General features: G+C 54.7%; 1 protein-coding gene across 1 annotated transcript in view; it reads right to left on the bottom strand.

The window, feature by feature from the left end:
* The window catches only part of ATP6V0D1 (ATPase H+ transporting V0 subunit d1), a 38,689-nt gene that overhangs the window by 8,234 nt on the left and 3,377 nt on the right, over positions 1-27,078 (bottom strand). The window contains exon 2 of the mRNA XM_060083433.1: positions 6,464-6,635. Within this exon, the coding sequence (XP_059939416.1) occupies positions 6,464-6,635 (172 nt within the window). The remainder of the gene's footprint in view (positions 1-6,463; positions 6,636-27,078) is intronic.

Below are 27,078 nucleotides of genomic sequence, written 5' to 3' on the forward strand. Positions count from 1 at the left end.
GAACGCTGTACCTCTTCGAGCTGTTCTATCCAACAGCTCCCACAACCACCAGCATCACCAGCCCCACTGTCACAGGATATGAGACACAGAGGTTTCAGGCCCCAGGCCCTGTCACATCATACAGCAGAGGAGCACTATGTCCCTTGGTCAGTGTCCGTGCACCTCCGCCCGCGTCCAGGTCCCCACGCCTTGACTCTACACTCCCCATCTAGCCTTGTCTTCTCAGAGGAATCTCCACAAGCCAGTTTCCTTTCTCTAAACCTCTCCGCTCCTTGCACCACAGGGTATTCATTTATGTTGGGGACAGGGCTGGTGTCAGGGCCCAAGGAAGGTGCCTTGGCAATCGTCAGGGTCCTGACCCAGCTCAGAGCTGAGCCCTGTGGGAAGACTCCACTGTCCGGCTTTGCTGCTGTCCCTCCAGTGATGTGGAACAGGATGGCTAGGATTCACTTTTCAGCCCTGACAGCAGATGTGAGGGCTGGTGAGAGCACCCCCTGGCTGCCCCCAGACTCTCCTGCTAGAAGTCCTGGCTGGGCACCAAGGGAAATGCTAAGCCAAGTAAAGCTCCCCAGCCCCTTCCAAGGCCCCCTTCTAATCCAGGCTAGGCCAGCTTTGGATGACCCTGTGCCAGGCCCAGCGGCCCCCTCCCCCGGGTCAACTACAAGGTTACTACGGCAGTAGCCCCTGTTCCTCTCCCCTGCCCAACGAGAGCCAGAATCTCCTTTCCTGGGATGAGAGGAGGCAGGGCATGGCAGAGATAAGGCCGGCCCAGCCGTCTGTTTTTCCCCCAACGTCAGGGAAATCCTCCTTCTCGTCTGGCTTGAGCCGCTGCCTCCCTGCCCCCAGAAGGCCACTCCACCAGTCCTCCCTTCATTTGGCCTTAATAGGAGAGTGTGAGGTTCCAGCTGGTCAGCGTCTCCCTCCAGAGGAAGACAGTTGGGGAGTGGACAGGCGTCTGCCCGCCAGGCCAAAGAGGCCCTCTTGGGGTGGGAGTAGGGCAGTCTGTATTCCTCTGCCCTGAGGCCCTCCCTCACCCTGTGCCTTCAAGAGTCAGCTTGGGCCAAAAGAAGTCTTGGGATGGGGTTTAGAAAGCCACTTCCTCCAAGAAGTCTTCCCAGCCCCTAGCCAAGCCCTGTCCCTCTGCTGTGCCCTTTGGCGCCACCTGCTGGAGCATGATGGCTTGCTCCCATGGTCTCATCATTTGGCCCCGGGGGCCAGGCTTGGCGCTGGATAGGCCATGATGACTTCCCGGCCAGTCGGCCCAGCTACAGCTCCCAGCAGAAGCTGCTAGTAAGTACCTGTGCTCAATCACATCCGGGTCCTACAGAGCACTGTCCAGGTGGAAAGTGAACAGAGATATCAAGCTGTGGCTTCAGCACATTCCCTGTCAAGCCTCAGTTTCCCCTCTGCAATTAGGATGACTGAAGTACAGCCCCCAGCAGAGCCAGTGACGCCCTGACCTTCTCCTTATTAAAATCCTGCCCCTCTCCTGAGGTCCAGTTGGGTCCTCCCTGACCCAACCTGAGACCTGAGACTTCTCAGCATCCAAGGGCGCCTGCATCCTCTCCCTCAGGCTCAGGAGCACAGCGTCAGCCAGTGCTGGCTCTCCCTCAGGGCTGGAGCCGGGTCGAGCCCAGGACCCAGAAACCACAGCAGGCCTAGTGCCCCAGCCTACAGAGACCCTGCTATCAACTCAGAAATGGTGGCTGTGGACAGTGAAGGCTGGGGGGCCAGAATAGGGAGGCCTAAGGACACATGATACCCGCTGTGACCCAGCAGAGCCCAAGGTTTGGAAAATGTGACCTGGGGAGAGTGGCAGGCCCACTGGGCACTTGAGGCCATTGTCCCAGGACAAAGCTTCTTTCCAGCTGCCCACTCCAGGCTGGTGGCACTGAGGCCCCTGGCACAGTAGGATATGAGACCTCACCTCCTCCAGATGGTGCAGGTCACCGTGCCCGGGCTGTGCCAATGGGTACCTGAGCTTCAGGCGGGTGCTACACACTGGAGACGGCCCCTCCAGGGAGGCTCACTCATCTAAGGACAAGGCCTTGGGGCCCACCTGGGAATCCCCAGAGACCAAACTCACTTCTCCACAAGCCATTCTCTCCCAGCTTCCCTTCTGGGGCCTACTCTCTCATAGGACACCATATGGGATGGTCCGGATCAAAGTCTCCTCTGAAGCTCAGAAAACCCAACAGAGGCTCTACCCCATGTCAGACAGCAAGTGAATGGCTGAGTCTGGAAGGAGCCCTTGGTACAGTGATGTATTACATATGTTATCACCATGAAATTGAGCTGAATCATCTCAAAACCACATGACTGGGCCTCCCTGGTGGCGCAGTGGTTGAGAGTCCGCCTGCCGATGCAGGGGATACGGGTTCGTGCCCCTGTCTGGGAGGATCCCATATGCCGCGGAGCGGCTGGGCCCGTGAGCCATGGCCGCTGAGCCTGCGCGTCCGGAGCCTGTGCTCCGCAATGGGAGAGGCCACAACAGTGAGAGGCCCGCATACCGCAAAAAATAAATAAATAAATAAATAAAACCACATGACTGATGACAGTCTACTTCAGAGGGACCTCCCTCACTCAGGGCCTGTCTACCACACGTGAGGCAGCTGCCTCCACTCTGGCCACCCACTCTGCGTGGCCTCTCGAACCCCATCTGACCCTCGAGTCCTCTCAATGCTGAAGCCCCTGGTTCCATTTGTGGCAGCTGCCCACAGGCCTCCCCAGAAGCTATCTGCACCACCACTGGCACCCATCATATTGCATCCATAAGTCTCCCTCCCTCCTGGCACTGCACCTGGCCCAGAGCTGAATACTGGTCATGTGTGTTGGCTCAAGGCTGGCTGGGATCTACAAAAGCACTGGACACTGTCTCTCACACAGGAGGGCAGAGGACACCTTGCCCAGCTTCTGCTTGCACACCTGCAATGACAAGGAACTCACTGCCTAATGCAGAAACCAGTTCCAGCCATCCTGGGGCAGCTCCAAAGGCGACTAAGAGATTCTGAAGTCTGGAGCTAAGATGACCTCTGTGGTGGTCCCAACCTCCGCCCCAGCTGGGCCAGCTCTGTCTGTGCGCAGCACTGGCATTGTTCCCTCAAGCCCCCACATCCAGGATGGGATATCTAGCTAACACATCCATCACCTGGGGATGGCACTCTCCTTTCCGGTAACATTCCTCTGGACATCTCTAGGGTATCTGACTCCTTCCCAGAGGGTCACAGAGCCAGGGGCCCCGTGCTCCACCTGCTTGGGACATGTATGGTTCCCCCTGCCTTCCCCCAATTCTTCTTTCAAATGCCCTTCCCCTCAGCCAAACAGCCACCTCCTCAGGGAAGTCAGTGGCGAGTCCCTGGCCTGGGGAGGTCCCCTGGACAGGCCCCTGTGGAAGCCTTCACCCCTTTCTGCAACACTCCTTACTCCTGGGATGAGCCAGGGTGGAGGAGGTTACGGAGGTGGAGTGGAGGAGGAAGAGGAGGAGCAGCCGGGGAGGAAGGAGGTAAATCGAAGAGACACCATGAGAGGAAGGAGACTGCTGGAAGGAGGTAAGACGGGTGTGGCTCCTATTAGGTCTGGAGACCCTGGCCACACGAAGGTCAGCAGTGACCTTAGCCGGGGCCTTTGGTGGAGTGATGGGATGGCTGGAAGCGGACTGGAGGCTCAGGATGCAGGAGGTGAGAGAACACAGAGTGAATGTAAAAGTTCAGGCCGCACAAGATGGGTTTTCAATGGTGTGAGAGATTTGAACTTGTTTAGATGCTGTTGGGAAGAATCTAGAAGGGAAGGGGCTGCACAGACAGGAGTGCAGATGAGTGGCCCTCAGGGTTCAGGGAGTGGGGTGAGGGGACTCAGGACATCGGCAGAAGGACCCAAGAGAAGAGGAGGGTACCTCTGCCATTGGAACGGGGTTGGGGGGCACAGACACAGTGCTGGGAGGTGGACTGGCTTCTACTGTCTCTGTGGAGGAAGAGGTGGGCCATCTACCCAGAGAGAAGGCTGGGGGCAGGAGATCAATGGTGTTTAAGATGGGGAGGCGGTCTTCCCACCCTCGGTGGGGAGCTGCAGGGTGCTGAGTAGGGAGAGCGAGTGGCCAGCTGGGCAGGGCCAGGCCAGGCCAGCTGAACTGGTAAGTGTGCATGTCTGGCAGCAGGGAAAATCCACCCAACACTGGCGTCCCCGGCTCTGCTCCCGGCAGCGGAGGTGGGGGAGGGCGCCTCGAGGCTGGAGGCTGCTGGGCTTCCTCCAGGGCTGGGGAGCTGCCAGCCGGGTGGGACCATGAGATGGGCGGCCAAGAGCGCTGCGGATGTTGGCAGAAGAGTGCTTGAATGATGGACCAGGGAACCTCAGCTGGGGAGGGAGGAAAATGAAGACAGAAGGGGTGGCGGGGGAGGAAGCAAGGTCCAGAGCCCTGCTGAGTCCGGAACCCATGTCCCACAAGGGGCTGAGAGTGGCCTGGAAGGCCTGAAGGCTGTGGGTAGAGACGGGGTGCCTGACTCAGCGATTTCAGGGCCGGAGCAGTTCCAGGTGGTGACATGTTCTTGGGCAGCCATCGTGGGGGTGGCTCAAGCGGAGAGCAGGGGAGCAGGTCACTGGAGATGACGAGGTCACGAACGAGCAGCCACAGGCTCAGACAGGCTGACACGTGGCTGCCGAGCTATTCCCGAGACAGAGCAGGACTGAGGGGATGGGAAGACTGTGAGCCACAATCACCCATGAATGGAAGGGGCGGGGAAGTGACAGCCTGCCACAGGATAGTGCTTGGCTGCTTTAAGCATGCTTGGTGCTTGCAGCCAACCTCCAGCAAACAGCTGGCGGCCATGCAGCCTCAGTCACGCTCAGAGCCCTCTCCAGTTTCATGGCCTGGCAGGCTAAGACCAAGCCTCTGAGGGCACCAAGACAGGCCAGGGGCTGGCACACAGGCAGGTGGCCAAGCAGGCAGCAGGATGGATGACATCTGCCCTCTGACCACTGGCATGGGGTCAGCCTCCTCTGGCCAGCCTAGCTAGCAAGGCCAGAACATTCACCAGGAAGCTGAAGGAGCCCTGTGCAAACAAGGTGAAGGCTGGGCTCTGGCAATAAACGCACTGCTTCCTGGTATGTCCTTCAGCTCTGGCCTTGGGGTAAAGGACACCCAGGCCCAGGCTAGGGGTTGACTGACAGATGGGCACTGCAGTATGACCCCCAATGTGGCAGCACGAGACACATGCTATCTCTGGCCTCCTGCCCAGAAGGACCATGTCGGCTGTACCCTGACGGGGGCCAGGGCAGTGTGATATGGATCCAGCCAGGACAGCAGGGAGGTCCCCTGGAAGGAGGCCTGTGGCCAGGAGACAGCCTGCTTCCCAGCCTGAGCCCTTCAAGTGTCCCAGCCTGTGGCCTCAACCCAAGGATAGAGCCCTTCTGGTTGCAGCCCCTACTTGAGCAAGTGGATCTCGACTAAATGGCTGCTCCTGGCTGGGGGTGGGAAGCAGGCCAAGCAACAGGCATCCAGCCCTGTCCCTGCAAGTATAAGTGTAGGAGGTATGGCAGGTCCCACGGATCTGGGGGTCCCACTAGCAGGGAAGGGTTAAAGCTAGACAGTACCCAGAAGAGCGCCTGGAAAGGCTTCCCCACAACACACACTCACACTCCAGCAGTGCAGAGCACACTCATGTAAGCCAGCCACCGATGTCTCTGTCCACCACCTGCACTGGGCAGCCACCTGGGCTGGGGCCAACTCTTTGTCCACCAGGCCCTGGCTCATGGCTCCTGGGCCATCCTGGCAGAAGGGGCCTCTCTACCTCCCTGTTTCCATAGGCACACCTGGCGAGCAGAGGCTGTCTCGTCCAAGTGCCCTCCCCAGCCTGTAGGTCTCAGGGTCCTTTCCTCTTCTCCAGGAGCTTAGTGGAGGCAGGGTTGCACCCAAGGATTAGACAGTAAGAACGCTGGGCAGCCAAGGATTGTTAGCATGGGGGCCTGGGCCAGAACTGGGAAAGGTGGCCAGGTGTTCAGCACCCTCTCCGCCTTGCCCCACTTCTCCCTGAGACCCAGGGCCGTGGTCAGAGATGACAGAGGAGCCTCAGCCCACACAGGGTCATAAGGCCTGAATGGTCCATCCCAAAACCTGACTCTTCAAGGCTCTACCCATCCCCCAACCCCATCATGGGCAGTGGGGGCCTGGTGAGTGTTCAGGGTGAGCGTTATAGGGTGAACGAGGGAAAGGGTTCCTGTCATCCCTGATGCCTGCTGACACCAGGGACTTAGGGAAAGCAGCTTCATCCAGCACTACAGCGTGGGACACTCGGGCCTGCCCACCAGATTCCCAGACAGCATTGAAGTGGCTGGTGACCCCATTTTATAGGTGGTGGCCCGGGCCCAGCATTGTTGAATGAGCAGCCCAGCCACCCAACCCGGGAGGACCCTGCTGACAGAGGAGCTGTCCCATCCAGTGGGGGGAAAAGGCCTTATAGAGAACACTCACGTAATGAAGTCCAGGAAGCTGGCGAGCGGCTCATAGGCATGGTTCCTCATGTGGCGGAACTCCACCACCATCTTCTCCTTGAGCCGGTCATCGATGACGGACACTGTCAGCGGTGATGCCTCATTGGCCAGGAAGTTGCCGTAGTCGGTGCTCTGCAGGTGCAGCTTCAGGTCTGAAACCCAAAGGTGGGGGGTGAGAGCCGGCCGTGCTGAGCCTCCCCAGGACCCCAAGTCCCTGTCCCCACCCCGACTCTGGGTGCCAGACCCTCTCCTGCAGTTGTGCCCTGCTGCTACCCTGACCTCCTGCCCCTGCCTCCACCTCCCTGTTGGCTCAGAGCCTACACCAGGGCAGTCAGGCCAAAGCCAGGACACTGGGCCCCAGAGTCCAAGTACAAGTAGAACCATTGTTCCCCCAAACGACAAGAAAACCTGGGAAACCCCAACCCAAGGTGCCATTCACAACCCCCAGCCTTTGAGGCTCTCCTGCATGGTGGGCTCCAGGACGGCCCTAACTTAAAGCAGAATAAGACATGGGCCCTACCCTCCAGAGCCTCAGGGTTAAAGGAGCAAGCCAACGTACCCCCAGGCAGAAACAATGCATATGAAATGAAGGACATGCCCCAGGCCAAGGGTAAAGTGGAGAGGGCACCAAGATAGGACTGAGAGGACACTCCAGGCTGGGCCAGGCAAAACGCAGGGACAGGAAAATGCAAAGGAAGCAGCTAGCAGGATGGCATGAGTGAGGAGTGGCCTAAAGGGCAAATGAGCGGTGTGAGGCGGAGATGAGCCTGGGGAGAAAGACTGGCCTTGCCCGAGGAGTGGCTGGAGGCAGGCAAGCCAAGCCCACGGGCTCTCCTGAGCTCTTCAGAGCAGGGGTGAGGGAAAAGGGAGGAGAGGACGGAGCAGAAGGGCCCTGGGGAGGCAGGACAGGTTGAGTCCCAGGGGAATCGTGGCAACAACCTGTCTCACAGCTGTTGCCCGTGCATCCCATCCCCCAGTCTCTTCTCCACCCAGCAGCCAGAGCGATCTTAAAACACCAGGCAGACCCCATCACTCATCTGCACATCCTCACCTCAGGGCCTTTCCCTGTCCCCTTGCTTGGAAAGTGATGAGCTCTCCTCAAATGCCCATCTTCAGAGGCTTCTCCTATAGCCCCACCACCGTGTCCCTTCATTTGTGCCATTTTTCTTTGTAACACATCACATCCCACCTGGCACGGGGCACATAAACCGCGAGAGCAGGGACTCTGGGTCACTGCAGTATGCTAGAGCCTAGAACACAGTATGTTCTGGTGCATTTTCATGTTCAGTAAGTAACCGTGGACTATGGAAGACTGGGAAGAGGGCTGGTGAAGACAGCAGGAGGGTTTGCTACTGGGCTTTGAAATGGGGGACACTGTGGTAGAGATGGCAGTACCAAGGACAGTGGCTGAGGAGGGACCCACGTGTGCATGTGCATGGAGTGTGGATTAAGGCCCAACAGCGAAGGCTGGCTTCTGCTGACTGAGGAATGCATGCTTTCTGTGCCCTGGAAGGTTGCCCAGAGGGTGGCAGGAAGGGTGACACCTGTGAACATTTCCACAAGCGCCACCCCCCTTGCCCCGGCTTAAGGCCTCCCCGTGTGTCTGTGGACCTGGAGGGCCATGCTATACCAGGCTGCTTAGAGAGGAAGGGCGAGTGGGGCACATCATCGCTCTACAGACTTAGGGGAACCCTGTGGTGCCCCTCCTCCTGTACCCCATCAGGAGGAGAATGTTCCCAGCCCAAAGTCAGGTGTGCCAAAGAAGAGATGGAAGAGTATATGGGAGGGAGGTGTGGAGGGAGGGAGGAAGGGAGGGATGCGTGCCATCGGAGTGGCCACTTTCTACCTGCACCCGGGTGGCAGTCAGCACTCCTGTCCTCTGTGGCTCCTGGGCACTCAGAGTGGACTTGAACCTCGTGAGGCCTGCAGGAGGCCTTCATCATCCGCTGTCTTTGCCATTGCTCTACCATTCACACCTTTTTTTCCGGTGGCCACCCAAACGGGGGACAGAACTGAGGGCAAGGTGGGGCAGGGAGAAGCCACCAGCCCCCTGCTCTGCCCCGTGGACCCCGCTGCCATTTTGCCCAGGAGGTGTGCACACTCCTCCATCCTCACCCCCGGCCGTCTGCTGTGAGCCCTGCCCTGGGTCCATTCTTCCCCCTCCTCACCAGTGTGGCCAAGGCCCACCTACACCTAGAATAAGGCATGGGGTAAGAAGGTGCTTTGCTCAGTAATGCTCGAGTTGTTGCAGTATTTGATTAACCATTTGGTTGTTACAGAAAAATTCTTAACTCTAATTGAGGGATTTTGCTGTATTAGCATAAGCCTGTATTTCCACCTCTAGTGATGGGTTTTACAAGCTAGCTTTTAATGTTCCTGACTCTGGATAGGTGCACAAGTATTTTGTTTTGTTTTTTTAAAGAAACATGGGGGACTTCCCTGGTGGCGCAGTGGTTAAGAATCCACCTGCCAGTGCAGGGGACACGGGTTCGAGCCCTGGTCAGGGAAGATCCCACATGCTGGGGAGCAACTAAGCCCATGAGCCACAACTACTGAAGCCCACGCGCCTAGAGCCCGTGCTCCACAACAAGAGAAGCCGCTGCAATGAGAAGCCCGCGCACCGCAACTAGAGAAAGCCCACGCGCAGCAACAAAGACCCAATGCAGCCAAAAATAAAAAATAAATAAAATAAATAAATTTATTTTTTTAAAAAAAGAAACATGGCTTACTTGCACAAAACTGGTAAGTTTTGAGAGATCGTTAATGCCCTCGAAGTGGTTTTTGTGGGTATGAAACAAATGGTGAGAATATGAATTGGTACCTCTTATTTTCATACTGAAATTAACTCTACTTAATTTATCAAGTCATATGTCATATGCCCTGCTTTTACATCTTTTATCTATCAGTAAACATTGTGATACCTGAAAAACCTAGTGGGCAGGGAGTTATGGCCCGGGCAAAGTAGGTGCTCCAATCCCCACTAGGGGAAGCCACAGTGCGGACAGCAGCTGGAAGCCCAGGCCAGGATGTGGTGTTCTAGGTCAGACGGTCTGGCGCAGCAGCTGCCAGCTCAAACCTGTCCATTTATCCAGCCAGCCACTGCAGCCAGCAAAGAGCCCTTCTCAGGCGGTGACAGGCCACAACCAGGGCTTGGAAGCCAGACCAGATGCACAGGGCAAAAAGCAGGGCAAAACCCAGTCCTCTTGGCAGGGCCCCTCATGCCAGTGGTCCCACTATTCTCTGGGACAGTGAGTCTGGGCCTTGGACCCCAGCCCGGCCCCCGGACCCCAGCCCGGCCCCCTGATTCCTACCCTCCAAAGCATCCAGGGGCCAGGCCTCCCGACACCCCCTCGCCTGGCATCCTTGCACTTGCTGCCGGAAGGCTTCCCCAAGTGCAGTGCTACACCTCCACTACAGCCGCCCGAGCTCTCCAGCCGCGTGAAACCTCTGTGCCCCAGCCTCACCTACTCCACGGCGCTGCCCTCCCTGGGCAGGCTCGCTCCCCAAGTCCCCCACCGCCAAGCACCCTCTCTCCTCTCCAGCCCCCACCAACTCCATTCGACACCTGGCACTGATGAGGTGGGAGGCAGCACCCCAACACAAGGCGGGAACCAAGACCAACTCTAACTGGAAACAGATGGGCCCTGCTGTATACTTAACGCCACGGCAGGAGCAACCTATGTGCTGGACCCGCCAGCCATGCCCATTTCACAGACTCAAAAAAGGGAAATCAGAGGAAACATGAAACATGTCGAGTCCCACAGTCAGGCATAGAGAGGCTGGGGATATAGATCGGACCTGGTGGATCCTCTCCATCCCCAACTCTGGTCTCCTCTCCTCCCCGACCCCTTACATTTTTGACCATTCTCCCATGGCCCTTGGCCCAGGATGGGCCTTTCAGATATGGACGCAGCCGCCCAGGCAGACTTTAGTTCCAGAAGAGCTGGCAGGTGGCAGAGAGGTAAGAGGGGCCACAGCAGGCCCCTCCACAGCCTCAGAGGCAACCTGGACACTCACTGCCCACCTGACAGGGGCCCTAGACTGTCATGATTCACGGATAACCCCTCTGGCATCACTTGTGATGCCAGCCATTCCTTCAGAAGCTAGTACGTGTGAATAAGAGGGGCAAAGCTGATGGGTGGACTCTCCTTTGCATGCCCCCCACCCCTGGGGCTTAGCATGGGCCTTGAAGCAAACATCCCTGTGTCTTGGCTACTGCGTTCTGCTGACGCTGCATCTGGGGACTTGGCTGCTGGAACACAGACGACCGGGTGGTTTCTGCTAGTGTTTGTCAAATCAGAGCAAACCCGGGAGATTCTACCGAGAATCCTGCCCGAGGCCTGAGTTTTCCTTACCAGGAAACTCATTTTTAAAAGCCCCCAGTGACGACACCAGAGGGCCATTCCAGACCACTTCCCCTGGCCAAGACCCACTTCTCCCTGTGACCCAGGGTGAGGGGACAGCCCACTAGCCAAGAAGGCAACTTGGAGGCAGGCAGGCTAGCCGATCCTTTGGCTCAGGCCACACAGGGCTTCTGAACCCGCTCTGACTCTGTTCAAGAAACCTGGCGGCCAGGCCCAGTGGCTGGCAACCCCAAGACCTTTACACAGTTCTCAGGACTGGGACAGGCCCCTTAGAAACCAGCCCCCTCCCCTCCAGCTTCCTGCTCTCTCCGAGGGATGTGGAGGAGGTGTGACTGGGGGTGGGATCAGAGCATAGGAGAAGAGGCCTGGAACTTGTTGAGAGCTTTGTGGGAGACTCGGCCACCCAGCCCTGGCCCAGCCCCCGAGGGCAGACGAGGACGCCAGGGGCTCTGGGAAGGCAGGGGCTAATTCTGCTCTGTGCCCTGAGCTGGGAAGCCTGAAAGCCTCGGTGACAGCCCCTGAGAGCCCCAGACGTGCCTGGGCTGAGGTGTGAGCAGTGTTCTGGTTAGCACAGACGTGGGGGACTGCTCTGGTCTACCCACAAGCCCAGCTGTCTACCCCAAATCCTCCCATCCATGGCCCAGCATCAGGAATGTCTGGCCAGTCTGGGATCTCTCACAGCAAAAGACTTCCTCAGAGGCTGAGTTGTCACGTCCAAGAAGATGCTGCTGCTGTCAGGAAGTTCTCTGCAGTACAACCTAAAGCCCTCCACAGAGGGCTCAGTTTCAGTTTCAGCTGAGGGCCCTGGGCCAGCTCCTCAGGGCCCCTCAACCCCACCCAGGACCCTCCCAGACCTCGTCTGCTTCCCAGTGTTGCCTGTTCCAATGTTCTGTTCCCCCCACCTTCACTTCCCGGGGCCGCTCAGGCCTCCTCACCGCCACGGTGCCCTTTTGCTGGTCTCCTGCCCCACATCTTGGCTCCCAGCTCCCAAGTCCACTCTCCATACCATCACCAGAGTGTTGTTTTCCAACTCCAACGTGTCGCTGTCACCTTTACCCAGCAGCCCCCGTGGCCCCAGAGCCTGGCCTCCTCCCCCAAGCCTGTGAGGCCCCACACCCTCAGCCCTAGCACAGCCTCAGCCTTAGCCCTTGCCTCTCTGCTCTACGGGTGCTATTCTCCGGCTAGGGCGACCTGCCTGTGATCGCTGGCCCAAGCAAGTGCTCCAGGCAAGTCCACAGGGTGCCCGCGAGAGAAGCCCTTGAAGTCCAGGAAACAGGGCTGCTTCCTCAGGCCCAGCCAGAGAGGCTGGTTTGGGAGGGCACACCCCCGCCTGGCAAGTGAGAGCCCTGCCCTCCCTCCTCCACAGGGCACCCCGGTCCACCTTGAGACTGCCTGTGTCAAAGACCATTGCCCTACTCCAGCAGGATCCAGCTGAGCTCTTTGAAGGCGCCTGGGCAGGTTGTAGCCCAACACCCACCTGGCATGACTGTTCCTCCCAGGGCCATGCTAGACTCAAGGAGGCCCCATAGCTGCCATCTGTCCCTCCACTGCCTGCCAACCCCCAACCCAGGTCTTCTGGGCCAGGACCCCTCACCAGCAGAGCCCAGGCCCCAGCTAGCACCTCTGATTACCACTCTCGTCCCTGATTAGCAGGAGGGCATGAGGACCTCTAGCCTGTGCAACACTCTCTGCTCTCTGAGGGACCAAGTGTGGGCTTGGCAGCCAGCTCCAGCCAGACCTTGAGAGGTGGCAGCTGGGCAGCCCTGCCTCCCATCCACTTCCTGAAACCTTTCCCAGATCCTGCCAGCCCTGAAAGTGATCTTTCAGCCCCACCAGGACTCCCAGGGGCAGGCAGCACACGGCGTCTCCAGTCCCCAAGCCTCTGCAGCAAAGGCCCCAGGGAGGCAGGGAGGGAGGGTCTTGGCCCAGGCCAGGGGTTGGTCTCACACTGCCTCAGGGGCCCAGCAGGCACAGAGGCAGCCCTGGCACAGTACACTAGGCGGGGCAGCCCCCTGCTTTAGACTCACCCACGGCCTCACGGCCCACGGAGGGGCCTTGCTGGCCAGCTGGCCACGGCACAGTGTGAGAGGACAGTGTGTTCCCAGACTTCACTTCTGCTTTTCCAGAGGTCACTCAACGATGCTCTCCTGGGGAGCTCAGGGGTTTTCAGGAATGGAGGCCCGCTAAGTGAAACCAGATGTGCAAATACGCTCCCTAGAGCCTAGCGTGCCCATCCTGCCACTCCCTGCGAGGGTGGTGGAGCCCTGGAGCCTGTTCTACCACTTTGCTGGGCCCAGGTGAAGGGACTGCTTTGAAGGGACTAGACCTGGGCTCTACCTCCAGTGCTCGTTCTGCCCTAAGGGCTCTCTAATGCTGCAACTTCCAGGGGCTCAAAGCAGGGAAAACTCAGACAAATGGACAGATGTGGACAGACGGCCAGGCTGGTGGCCCAATGGAGCCATAACCACCCCCCCTCAGCAAATGGACTTTGTTTGAATCTCCTCCCCAGGCTCTGGGGGTGGGGGAGACCTCTTTTCTTCGTATCAGCTCCAAAGCAGATGTGTGCACTGGCTGGCTGGCTCTGCAGGGTCAGAGCGCCCCATCTGGAACTCCCAGCGTGGGAGCCACAGCATGGAAACCATTAACCCTGGGTTTACCTGGGGGCTGCAGCACAGACTAAGCATCCTCCTCATCCCCAGGCCTCTGCTACCAGGGCCCATCACAGGCTCCCTGTAGACCTCATGTAACTGACTAGTCCTTGGTTTCAACTCTTCCTATCAAATACCAGCTCTTCCTCCCCTCCCTCAGGTGTCGCCTGGCATTCCCCATCCAGAGCCTTGGCATTGCCCCCACCCCAAACTGACGTGTCCATGGCCTCTTGCTAGCCCAGGACAAGGTCCATGCACAGCCACAGCCCCTCTCTGAAGCCCCATTTTGCCAGGTCACTGGTTTCAGGACATAGCTCCTTAGGTGGTTTAGTGGGACAAGGGAGAGAGACCCTGGGCTTTGGGACCACAGTGACCTGAGTTCAAATCTTGTCCCACAGCTTGGCCCTGAGCAGCAGGTGGAATCTGTGGACCCAGGCTCCTGGCCAGTCACCTGGTGAAAGGCCCTGCAGTGCCAGACTCCGAGGGTAGACACTGAACAGAGACAGTGTTATACAGAGAAAACTGAGCATGGCACGGCACACCCAGAGCTCCCCAATGGAGAGGCTCAGTCCCAGTCAGGTGGTCTGTGTTCTGACTCCAGTCTGTTGCTCAGACCGTCCCACTCAGCGCTCCAGTGTGCCCCTGCCCTTCCTTCCCATAGTCCTGACCCTTCCCCAGGGCTCTGGTGTGTCCTCTCCCCAGGGGCCCTTGTGCAGCACGGGCACGCACACGCACACACACAGGCCACACTCTGCTATCTCCTGGGGAAGGACGAACAAAGTGGGCTCAAAATCTGGCACTCCTGTCCCTACGCCCATGTCTCACCTCATCTATGAGCAGGATCATACAGAGCTTTGGGCAGCCCGACCCCAAGGACCCGGACAGAGGCTAGGACCCAACTCTGCACCACCCACCACATGGTGAGCTATTGCCCTGCTGCCCTCGGGAGCAGGCGGCAGCTGGTGCAGCCAAGGGCAGCCGCTGCTCCATGGGAAGCCCCCGGGCTGGCGGGCCAGCAGTCTCGGGAAGAACCTGGAGGTTACTGCTGGCACGGCCACATGCAAGTTACTGGGTTTCAGTTGGCATGAGGCAGAGATCCTGCAGGAAAAGGACAGCGAGTTCTCCTTCCTAGGTCCCTAGGCTGCCATTTTGTTTCATACTGGAGGCCTTTCAGTGAGGTGCGGCATTTGCAGAAGGGGGATGGGGCTGGTTTGTAGAAGTGGCCCGGATGACACCAGGGTCGGTGACACCACCCACCAGCATATCAGAATCAGAGATTTGATTAGCGGGAGTGTCACTCCCCTTGTCTAGGAGGCGGCAGGATGTCTGCTGTCTAGGTGGCAGCAAGGTTCACCACCCTTCTCCTTGCTCCGAGACAGGTGGCAGGTGGTGACAGAAGCACATGTAATTACCCTCAGGAACACCTCGTCCCTGAAGCTGGGAGAACGAAAGCATCACTTACGGCCCATGAGGAAGTCAACCCATCCGACAGTCAGGAGGGTGCCAGGCAGGTGACAGTCCCACGTGCCAAAGGGAGGGGCAGAGCTAGTTACTGCTGCACCCAGGGCAAGTTCCAAGAAGCTCTCCTCTGAGTGGAGATCCGCCTGGATAGCCCTTCACCAGGACGTCTGCACCCAGGGCTCCACGGAACTGGCGTGTCCCAGGAGACACGGGGCTTGCAGGGCAGCTTCCCTTGTTGCCCTCCACAGCCCAGGCTGAGAATCGAGCGAGCCAGCCTCGCCCTGGGAGGCAGGGCCCACACCTCTGCTGCTGCCCTGTACTTTGACCCTGAACAAGCTCTTTCTTCTCCAGGCTTACCACCAGTTACAGTGCATGCACGTTAGAGTGGATCTGGGGCTGCGAGCGAAGAGCTTCTTTTCACTTTCCCAAAGATGTATGTTTGCTTGGGTGCTGAACGAGAAGAGGTAAAGTGGCCCTGCGTGGCCAGGTGCCAGGCAGCCCAGGAAAGGCCAGCTGTGGCAGGGAGCTTCTCAAAAGCTGGCTCATGCCCATGTCTGGCTCCTGGGTCCACTGGCCCACACCGCCTGAGCAATCCTCTCTGCCCTTGATGCTTGGCTTCTGTTCTACATGCATAGTCCTTTGGAGGAAGGACCCTAAGAAAAGATGGAGCTCACTTCAACTAGGGGAAAGCAGTTTTAGGGTCCCAGGGGCTGCTGTTCCTGTGAAATTAAGCCAGGTCAGGCTGGATCCTGGCTGGAGCATCATGCCGGCTCCACGGTACCTGGAGTCCAAGCTATGGAAATACTCATTGTGCTCAGACCTAGGCCCTATGGATGGGCTCTCAGGATCAGGCCTCATTTGGGGTTGCGAGCCATGCTGTTCTCAGCACGAAGCCTCCTTCCCTGCAGCTCACAGAAACAAGACCAAGCAACCCGGGCCAGGAGCAGAGTTGATCCATTCCATACTCATGCCCAGCAGACCCAAGAGGTCTGGGCCAGGAAGGAAGTGGCAGGAACAGTAGCATCCAAGCTGGTCCTGTCCAGGACCCCTGACCCCCTCACCCACCCTGCTCAAGGGGCTGACAGGAAACACGCAGGGGAAGCAGTAACACACGAGACTGAGTCTGCTCAGCACTCAGGCCGGCCCTGGGAGAGAGGTGGTCGCCTACTCCGGGAATCTCATAGCACTCCACTTTCCCCAGGCCTTGCCACACGGCATCTCGCTTGGAGTTTAAAGTGTCGAAGGTGGGGGAAATGGGTGAGCTACGATCCATGACTGGCATCCTTGGGCCCTGTGTACCAGGTCATGGGTCGCAGCTCACCTGTACTCCTCGACTCCCAACCCTCAATTCCCATGCTAGATACCATGTGGCAAGCCCTGGGGGAATGGCAAGGGCCCCAGAATCAGGGTCTCTTTCACCTGACCACTCCTTCCCGAGTTGGGGGCCGGGCACAAAGAGGCATAGTCCAGGCAGCCTTCAGTGAACAAATGAAGGAAAGAATCAAAAAATGCAGAGTGACTGGACAGGAGGAGCAAGACGGGTGTCAGGAGACCATAAGCAAGGCCTTGGGCCTCACCTGGACCCAATTCCCCAGGTAAAATAAGAGGGTTGGATAAGGTTACTCCCAGGGGCCTGGCCAACTCTGACACTCTCTACCCTGACCAGGCCTGGATCTCTCTTGACTCTGTGCAACCCCAGCCCCTGAGGGCCACGCAGGGGCTCAGGGTAAGGCCAGAGGCCTGGGTATCCAGGAAACAGCCCTGGCAGAGCTCACAGCAGGTGCTGGGGAGGCCCGGGGCTGTGGAGCAGTGTGGCAAGCAGGAAAAGCTGAGTTGCAGCAGCAAAGACACCACAGATGACTCCCTGGAGGGGAAAGCCCCATCCGCCAGCCAAACACGAAGCCTCAGCTGAGGTCAAAGCCTGAAAAATCATTGCCTGAGTGGCCAAGGGGGGACAAGGTCTGGCCCAGGGCCAGGCCAGAGTTGGCCAGGAAAGCAGTGCCCAGCACCCAGTCAGGGCTGTTCCTCCACACATCCCTTTCCCCGCCGCAGGTCCGCCTGCCACCCCTCAGGACTACCCACACACACAGGGGCAGCCCCACCCCAGCCCCTTGAGCTGCAGGGTGCTGAGTGCAGATGGGCAGAGCAGGTGTCAGGCCCAGCCTACTAAATGGCCCTTCAGGGCCTTGATTTTCCTGCCTCTAAAAGAAGAGGAAGGCCAATATTCCCACACAGGATAGTTTTTTTTTTTTTTTTTTTTTTTTTTAATCAACTAAGGAGTCGGTGTTGGATGAGGCAGAAGCCAAGGAGGCCAATGGAAAGACCCCTTCAAATTGGGGTGCAGGGTGGAGAGTTGTCAATTACCTGATAACATGACTGTATATACCTATACTCTAGAGAATCTGGGGTGCCTGATTTGGGCCTCTTCCAGAGTCACCCTACACACATGTACCTGTATGTGCCACATGTACCCCTACGTGTCCCCCAAAGTGCTGAAGAAGGCTGGAGGAGAGAAGTCTGTCCTGAGGATGAATTTTCCGTCTCCTGGAGGGAACAGAGTAGCAGGACCAAAGTGGAGGCCACCTGGGGCAGGATGGTGCTTCTGGGAGCCTAGGAAGCGTGGCCCTGACTCCTGGGCAGACTCAAGCTCCTACTTGGAGCTCCCAAGACCCTTGGTTCATAGCTAGCACACTGTGCTGAAGCTGCCACTCCGACTCTGAGGACTGCCAGCATGACCCAGGTGGAAGTAAACAAGGACAGCTTGGTGGTCAAGGCTGGAGCAGTCTACACTGGGCACAAGGTGGACAGCATCGGGGAATTCTCCCTGGCCTTCCCCTTCCTAACCTAGGAAGCTGGGGCACAGGGAGGTGAGGGTGGGAAGAGATGGACAGACAGGAGACACTGAGCCACGAGCCCTACTTAATCCGGGAAAGCCAACTGGGGCTTGGGTGAGGGAAGTAGGGCCCAGGGCAGAGTCCCAAGGGACAGCGGCTAAAGGCAGGTGCTGCACAGAGAAGCAGAGGAGATGCACTACTGGGTCCGGCCACACCCCCTTCCCTGGCTCTCAGGCAGCGGAATGGTCCTGTTCCACCACCTTGTGGCCAAAGGGAGGATGACACTGTCAACAGCCAGAGGCTCTGCTCTGGCTCAGCGCGATTTAATAACAGCCTCAGACTCCTGGTCCACATCTCCCCCAGCCGTTGATCTCTGAGGGAATAGGCTGCAGGCACCTGCAGAGCCATGGAGAAATGTGTCACAAAGAACAAGAATAGGACTGAGGTGGACGTGAATCGGGAAAGCCAGAATGGAGACAAGGCGAGCATGAGTCTGATCATGAGGGACTGGTCTGTCTTGCATCTGTGAAGCAAGGGGCCTTCTGAGGGGCAAAACTGAAGAGGTTACAGAGGAAGCCTGGTCATCCTCAGCTCTCTACACCCTTGTCCTCCAATTCGGCCAGACGCTCCCAAATCTCCAAATCTCTTTATCCAGCTCTCTACCCCTGTCTCTAATGTTTAATACTGTATCCAAAAAAATGTGCTTAATAACCCAGAAACAGGACAATCTACAACACGGTGCACCCCTCCAGGACGGGGGCCTCAGCTTCCCCTCTCCCATACCCCACACTCTAGCCCCCTGCCAGCACCAATAAAGATCTGCCGCTCATCCAATCGTACACATATCTATTGAGCATTCACTCGGCTAGGCATGTGCTGTTGAGTCCTAACAACCTGCAAGTGATTTCTGTTTCATTTTACAGGTGGGCAAACTAGCTTCAAGGTATTAAATCACATGCACAGTGTCACACAGTTGGCCAGAAAGGGAGCCACGGTCTGCCTGATGCCTGGCCTCACACACAACTCAAGAAAGGTCCTGATGACCCAGAGAGGCCCTAGGGTCCTGACTCTGAGCAGGCAGAGGTGATTTAAAAGAGAGACCATTACATCATGTCCTCATACCTGTTCATTCTTAACGCTGACCCTTCCAACAAGCTGGAGTGCATCTAACAGCTGAACCCAAAGCACAAGAACAGCTACAAGTAAGAAAAGGTTCTAGGGTGCTGTAGCAGGCGCTCTGACCACAGGGGGCCAGGGACAAACTACTGGAGGCAGACCTGGGCCCTCAGGGACAGTGGTTTGGTGTCATCTTGTTTCAAGTCTAACAGCCCTAGTTCGGGAGAAAGTCTGCTATGTTTAGTGTGTGCCACTGTGAAAGCAAGAAAGTGAGACTAATACATTACAGAATGGGTTTATGCAAAATGTTCAAAATTTGGATCTTTCGCTCTCTTCCATCCAGAAACCCTGGTCACCCAGAAAGCCTCATCTTCAAGGGTCCCGGACGGCTGACATTTGCCCGTGCTGAGGTCACCTCAAAAGGTCCTAAGCACAGGTTCAGACACTGGCTCCACCTCAGAAACCAGGCCCAAGAAATCAGGGAGTAAATCCAAGGACAAGTGTGTTAATACCCACCAGAGCAAGTTCTGACATGAACTCTGGGGCAGGGCTTATGAAACGGGGGTTATCAATTCCTGTGTGGACTATCTTGACCATAAACAGCTTCCCAGATAAAACCAGGCTAAAGTATATACTAGTGCAAGATGTAATCAGTGAAGGGAAAGCAAGAAGTAGCGGTGGGGAAGAGGCGACAAGGGAAAGAGAGAAAAATAGGCAGGTGAGAGGTGAGCTGCACGTGGACAGGGGCTTTGGGGCTCTAGTCTGAGTGACATGAAGTATCTGGCCCTGGCCCTCCTGCATCCCCTGGACACTGAGTCTTCTGGTGTAAAGAGAAGGGGCTTGATGGGGGCTCCCTAAGGCTCAGACCAGCCCTACAATGCTGTGAACGAAAATCTGGAAGAACACCCCAGGGTCACCAGCAGGGGTCTTGGCTTGGATGGCGGATGGGTGTAAGTAGTTTCTCTTTGCTCGCCTGTATGTTCAAATTTCCTTTATTTTACATATCTTTAGCGGATGTTTTAAATTACAAAACATTTGTTCACTACGACACATTTGAACAATGGAAGGTACATAAAATTTAAAACTGACATATTCCCCCTCCCAGCCTTTCCAATCCCTCTCTGCAGAGGTTGCCACTCTAGACTTGTCTATGCTTCCAAACACGTTTCCATGTGCACATTACCTGGCATTCTACTAAAATGGGACTATATTACACGCAACACTTTGCAATTTCTCACCTAGCAAGATATTTCTAAATCAGTCTTCATGGAACATCACACTTTTGAGCACTGGAATAGTATTCCACTGTAAGCACAGATCATGATTTATTTAACCAAAGCCTGTCAACGGCTACTCCGCTGGTTCTAACAGGTTGCAGTTACCAACAGGGCTGGTGTGAACACCTCCGTATGCGCCATCCTGTGCTAATTTAGGGGATACGATCCTGTAACTGGGTATATAGGGCCACACAGCACATATACATGCAATGTTTAAACAAGGCAGTGAAAACTTGTCCCCCAAGGATCTACACCAAGTCACCCTTCCACCAACTCTATTTTTGGAATTTTTTTTCAAGTTATGTTTAGTTAAAAAGGAGACCAAAAAAGAAAAAAAGAAAAGAAACCACCATGCCCAGTCATGCAGGAGGCATGGCAGGGATCTGGAGGGGAATCCCTGGCTGTGGCTCTCCCTGCTTTGCTCGCCAAATTAGGCTCCACGCCAGGTATCCTCCTCAGGCCACGCTTATGTCCACTTGGCCCGCCATTAAGGCTGCTCTCCAGCCTCCTGGCAGGACTTGTGGGCAGGACCAGGCTTCCAAGGGAGGCTTGCCCTGGTTGCAAGCCAACAGACGGCCGGACGTGGGCTGAGCTGCCGGCCGCCAGTGTGCTGATGACTTCCAGATTGGTATCTTTAGTGCTACTTCCCCTGAGCTCCAGATCCACACAGCCACCTCCCTCAGACACTCTGACTCAGCACTTCTGAGACAGAACACCTCCTCCTCCACCACCCTGTCCGTGCCCCAAACCTTCTCCTCCTCCGGTGGTCTCCACCTCAGAAGCAGTTCCAGCACCCACCCAGACATTTGACTTCTAACTAACTTCTAACCCCTCTCACCACCATACCTAAGGCAGACTGGCCCAATCTTATCAGTCTCATGCCCTAAGCTGGTCTCTGACCCAGTCCCTCTTCTGCCCACGTGCCACTCCTGCCCCAGTTGAGCCCCGTTCTCTCACCCGGAGAGCTGGAATAGCACCTGCTTCTAGCCTGGCTCCTCCTAAACCCAACCTCCTGAGCCCCACATCAAGTTTCACTTCACACCACCAACGCTCGTCCCCTTCACAATTCCCCCCTCCTTCATCTACTGACAGATCAAATCCAAGCTGGCTCATGGCAGCAAGACCTCCCTCCTGCCTACCCCTCGCCTCCACCCCTGCTCTAGGGCCTCATCCTCTTGCAGCAGCAGCCAGCTGGAGAGGAACAGTCAAGTCACCACCAGCGATACATGCCAGCTCATCAATCATTGGGTGCTGGGGCTAGGGGGGAGATGTCTCTTCACACAGTAATGCCCCTGCCCGGGGCAGTCGGGACAACATGGGCCATCAAACACTGAGGGGAAAACGTGAAGTGTGTGTGGGCCCAGGCTCTCACAGCTCAGAGACTCAATGTAGTTGTTCCCTTTGGTCCAAGTGCAAACCCTCTCCATGTGTACACCCTTCCCCCAACGCCTCCCGAGATCCTCTCTCGTGTTTGTGGTCACTGGATTGTCAGAACCCTGTTCTCTCTTCCTCTGGATCACATCTGACTCTGAGGAATTCTGGACCAAGCTAAGCTTGTCTTGCTGTCTAAGCCGTGGTCACGCAGTTTCACCAAATCAATATATTCTCCTCTGACAAACAAAATGGAACAAAGTGTTTCCAGGCAAGAACATAAACTCTTAAGCAAGACATTTCCCACACACAGATCTTGACCTAACTGAAGAATCTCCCTCTCTCTCTCTCTCTTTTTTTTTTTTTGCGGTACACGGGCCTCTCACTGTTGTGGCCTCTCCCGTCGTGGAGCACAGGCTCCGGACGCGCAGGCTCAGCGGCCATGGCTCACAGGCCCAGCCGCTCCGCAGCACGTGGGATCTTCCCGGACCGGGGCACGAACCCGTGTCCCCTGCATCGGCAGGTGGACTCTCAACCACTGCGCCACCAGGGAAGCCTTCTCTCTCTTTTTTTAAACACAACTCTCAGCCCTCCTAAGCTATGTATCTTTCCAAGGCACCCAAGGCCTTCGATGAACCAGCCCAACGCGCCTATCCACCCTCAGGCCTGCACACCCGACACATGCTCTACTCTCTCTTCCCAGTTCCCAAAGTTCTCCTGACATTCTATGCAGGTTCATGTTTCTGAGACTGCTAATGCCATTCCTTCTTCCCCCCTCCTTGACCTGGCTAATTTTTTGTGTGTGACAACTTCACTGGGATATAATTCATGTATCATACAATTTTCCCATTTAAAATGTACAATTCAATGGTTTTTAGTATATTCAGAGTTGTGCAACCATCACCACAATTTTAGAACATTTTCATTACCCCAAAAAGAAGCCGTGTGCCCTTTAACTGCTACTCCTCAGATGCTCCCACTGCCCCAAAGTGCACCCCGTGCCTACTGGACATTCAATGCTGTTTTGATGTCCACCAGTCTGTCCATTAGGCACACCTGCCCCCAAGCAAGGCCTATGTGACATGTTTTCATGACCCACTCGAGGCCCAGCATGGTGCCTGCCTCCCAGGAGTGACAGGAAGGAATGACCACAGTGGGAGCAGCTGGCTTCCCTGACTGCTCTCTCGGCTCCAGGCCCTGTGCTTACACGTCACTAACATTTCAGAGTGATCCTATTAATACTCTCATTGTGGGTTTCCCTGGTGGCGTAGTGGTTGAGAATCCGCCTACCAATGCAGGGGACACAGGTTCAAGCCCTGGTCCGGGAGGATCCCACATGCCGCGGAGCAACAAAGCCCTCGCGCCACAACTACTGAGCCTGCACTCTAGAGCCCGAGAGCCACAACTACTGAAGCCTGTGCGTCTAGAGCCCGTGCTCTGCAACAAGAGAAGCCCCCACAATGAGAAGCCCGCACACCTCAATGAAGAGTAGCTCCCGCTCGCTGCAACTAGAGAAAGCTCGCACGCAGCAATGAAGACCCGATGCAGCCATAAATTAATTAATTAATTTATTTAAAAAAATACTCTCATTGTGCAGCTGAGGATAAACCACTTGCCCAGGGTCACAAAGCCAGTGACAGGCTGAGCAGGGATTCATCAGTGAGTTGAGCTCATTGGTGAGCTCTGCTCGGTCTGTATGTTGTCTCCGCCCATCCACTCCATGCACTGCCGTCAGCTTCTAGCCCTGCTCTCCTCTGTTCTCATTAAGGTCACCAATGACCTCTGAAGGGCAAAACCAAATGGAGAGCTGTCTGACTTTATTTCAATCTCTTGGTCATGTCTGTCAGTGACCACCCCCTTCTTTTTCTCTCTTGGGGCTACCAACCTCTCAGGGGATGCCTTTGGTCCTTCTGGCAGGACCATCTTTTGCCCTATCCTTGCTTAACGGAAGCCCTATTGGGGGGAGGGTCTCATCTAGGGCCTCTACTCTTCTGATTCTATGCTCTCTCTTGGGGTCAGTGGCCACACTTCTACCCTGATTCCCCAAGCTCAGACCTCACACCTGAGCAGCGAAAATAGTCTCTACATCTTCACTCAGATGGCTCACAGATCCCTCAATCCCATCTTCTCACTCTTTCTCCAACCTGTTCCTTCCACAGTCCACCATCATTTCACTTGCCACCTACACAGTTGCCTAAGCCAGAGAGGAGACATCAGCCTTGACTCTTCCTTCTTCCTCAGCCTCCTTATCCAACCTTCAAATCCTATCAACTCCTCTTCCTATAATTCCCCCCCACAATGCTCCCTACCAATGCCTGAAGACAGGCTGCCATCATCTTCTCTGCCCTGGATTACTTATAAGACTCTGAAGACTGTTCTTCCCACCTTCAGTGTGGCCCCGACCCCCAAAACACTTTTCAAACTGCAGGTACATTCTGAAGTACAAGTCCAGTAGTTTTACCCTCCCATCCCCTGCATTCAGGACAAAGCCCTTCCTGTGGTTTTTGCAGTCCTTCAAAGCTGATCTCTTTCCAGCCACATTCCTGGCCACACTACAGTTAGTGCTGAATAACTAACTGTGCCACTAATAACTAATTAGTGCCACACCTGGAGACACCATCTATGTTTGCATCTGCAGTTTGATGTGACTGGTGATTTGGCCAAGGCCAGCCTGGAGTCTCACCTTCCTCTTCCTATATGAGACTGTGTCTTGTGAAATAATGTTGAAATGCAGAAGGAAATGTTGCAATGAACAAAAGACAAGTGATTCAGAAAAGAGAGGGATACAGTGTTCTGAAAGACAACCAGCATATCACACATGTGAGCTCTTCAACCATAGTCCCTGAGCATCTAACTCACTGGCTGAGGAGAACAATCACTCGGGACCACCTAACTCACATGGAAGTTGAGAAGATCACAGGGTTCCTCCTTTTGAATGCTAAGCATATTTCTTTACAACAGGAAGGATATGTACTGAATGGTCCAAGTGTCAGGGGGAGCCCCCATTCCAAATTAGGAACTGGCATCTGGTACCCATCAGCTGAGTTACAGCTGCATAATCCAGCAAGCCATAGGCTTCTCTGTATTTTCCAAGTTTCTAAGTAAGAAGGGAGCTAATTCATAGAAAAATCCTAGAAATAATGACCAACTCAGCAACAGTGAGAAACCCCTGGACCCAGATTTTGGTCTCTAAATATCATTTTCCTATAAAAAGAATCAGGTCCCCTAAGAGAAACGATGACTCTAGGTCTGGGCCAACAAATGTACAAGATAATATTAGAATATATTGTCATCTCAGTAGTAAGGAAGGCTACAGGGTTATGTCAAAAAACGTATACAACAGGCAGCCTATTGTATAAGCTCCCACTGGCCAAAGGACAATTTGAGCACCGATAAAGTTAAAAGACTGAAGCACAACAAATATATTAAAATCCATAAGTGTGTTTTGATACTAAACAAACAAAAAGAACAAACAAACCTCATTAGTCATCTTTGGAGGATGTTGGAAAACCAACTCATTATTTTGGAAGCTAGTAAATATGGGAAAGAATTAAGCATTTATCCTGCCTCTCCTATACAGACTGTATTTCAGGGTAACCAAGTAGTTGATTACTGGCAATTTCCAGGTATAGAAGTATTCAAGCTAGCAACTGCAAAAGGAAACATAAAATTAAAATATCACCACTTTGCAACCCCTAATGAAATAATGGTTCTAGGCAATAAATGTCAATGGTTCCTATGTCATAAAAAAGGGAAACAACTAAAGAGAAACAACTCTCAATAGAAGCACAAATGTCATCTATTAAATATTCTTAAAAAAAAATGGAACCAGAATCTAATTAGGTCTTTAGATCTAACTATCAATTTACAGGAAAAACAAGGGACAGAGGAATACGTTAAACTATACAGGAGGGACACAATCAGCAAAGTTGAGATGGAAGGAAAATCTATAATTAAATGACCCAGCTTCTTCAGTAAATAAAAGGAAAAGTGAGACAGAAAACCTATATACTAAAAGACTTCTGACAGCATCAATCAATTGAAATCTATGGATCATGATTGGACCCCACTTGAAACAAATTGTATTAAAATATCATTTGAGACAATCAGACAAATCTAAACACGAAATAGATATTTGATGACATCAAAAACTATTGTTTCTTTTAAAGGAGGACTAATCGGATTGTGGTTGTTAAAAAAAAATCATGATCTTTTTTAGAAATACCAAAATATTTACAGCTGAAATGATAGGCTGTCTGGGATTTACTTCAAAATAATTTGAGGGCCTCCCTGGTGGCGCAAGTGGTTGAGAGTCCGCCTGCCGATGCAGGGGATACGGGTTCGTGCCCCGGTCTGGGAGGATCCCATATGCCGCGGAGCGGCTGGGCCCGTGAGCCATGGCCGCTGAGCCTGCGCGTCCGGAGCCTGTGCTCCGCAACAGGGGAGGCCACAACAGTGAGAGGCCCGCATACCGCAAAAAAAAAAAAATAAAAAATAAAATAAAAAAATAAAATAATTTGAGAGTAGGGGGATAAATGCAGCTATTACAGAAACAAGATTGATAACAACAAAAGTTGATCATTGTTGTAATTAGGTGATTATTACTTATAGGTTCGTTATACTAGTCCCTCTAATTTGTATATGTTTAATGATTTCCATAATAAATAGTTTTAAAGAGGAAAGGGGAAATTCTGCAGGGCAGGGCCAGAGTCTCACTCATACCTGTATTCCCAGCAGCCAGTCAGACAAATTAATAACAATGCTTTTAGGCTGAAGCCAAGGTCAAAGCTAAGGGTTCAAGCTCAGAACTATGGTAATACCTGAAATACCTGCCTGGCTCTCTTATGAGGCACAGAAGCTGGCACACAGTAGGCCTTCAGGAAGCATTTTTTGAATGAGCAAATGAAGACTTGAACATCGAATTAGCACGACATATGTTCCTCATGACCTGAAATACATTCACTTAGTCACATCCGACCACCTCAAATTCAGCAGGCCTCTGTGGAAGGTGGTGCCCCCTGCCACCACTCTCTCTGCCTCCACACCCAGTGCTGAAGGGCCAGGGGCTTCCTCTCCTGGGCTCAGCCTGATGTTTTTAAGCCAAGGGTCTGGGTTCCGAGCAGAGTTGTGCTCTTGTCCCCTGCACCCTACCACCCAGGACTCCTTTTGGTCCCTCTGATTGGCCCAACTACTTCTCCTTGGCATGCTGGTCGCTCTGCCCGAAATGCCCCCCACCCACCCCACCCCATCCCTGGCCTAGCTCTCTGCACAGCTGGCTCCTCACTGTCCACACCTCAGCTCGAATATCCTTCCTCAGCAGGGCCTGAGACAGCCACACTCTCTACAGAAAGTTCCCCTCTGATTCTCTATCATTTCTCCACTGTCCCTTTCACAGGTAACACCCTTAATATGCAATTATGTATTTCCTTTGCTTTAAAATAACAATAACTGCAGCTAGCACACTGACTCAGTACTTACCATGTGCCAAGTTCATGCTAAGTGTTTTACAGGGATTATCTTGTTG

The sequence above is a fragment of the Mesoplodon densirostris genome, chromosome 19 (genome assembly GCF_025265405.1).
Source record: "Mesoplodon densirostris isolate mMesDen1 chromosome 19, mMesDen1 primary haplotype, whole genome shotgun sequence".
NCBI classification, from domain to species: Eukaryota; Metazoa; Chordata; class Mammalia; order Artiodactyla; family Ziphiidae; genus Mesoplodon; species Mesoplodon densirostris.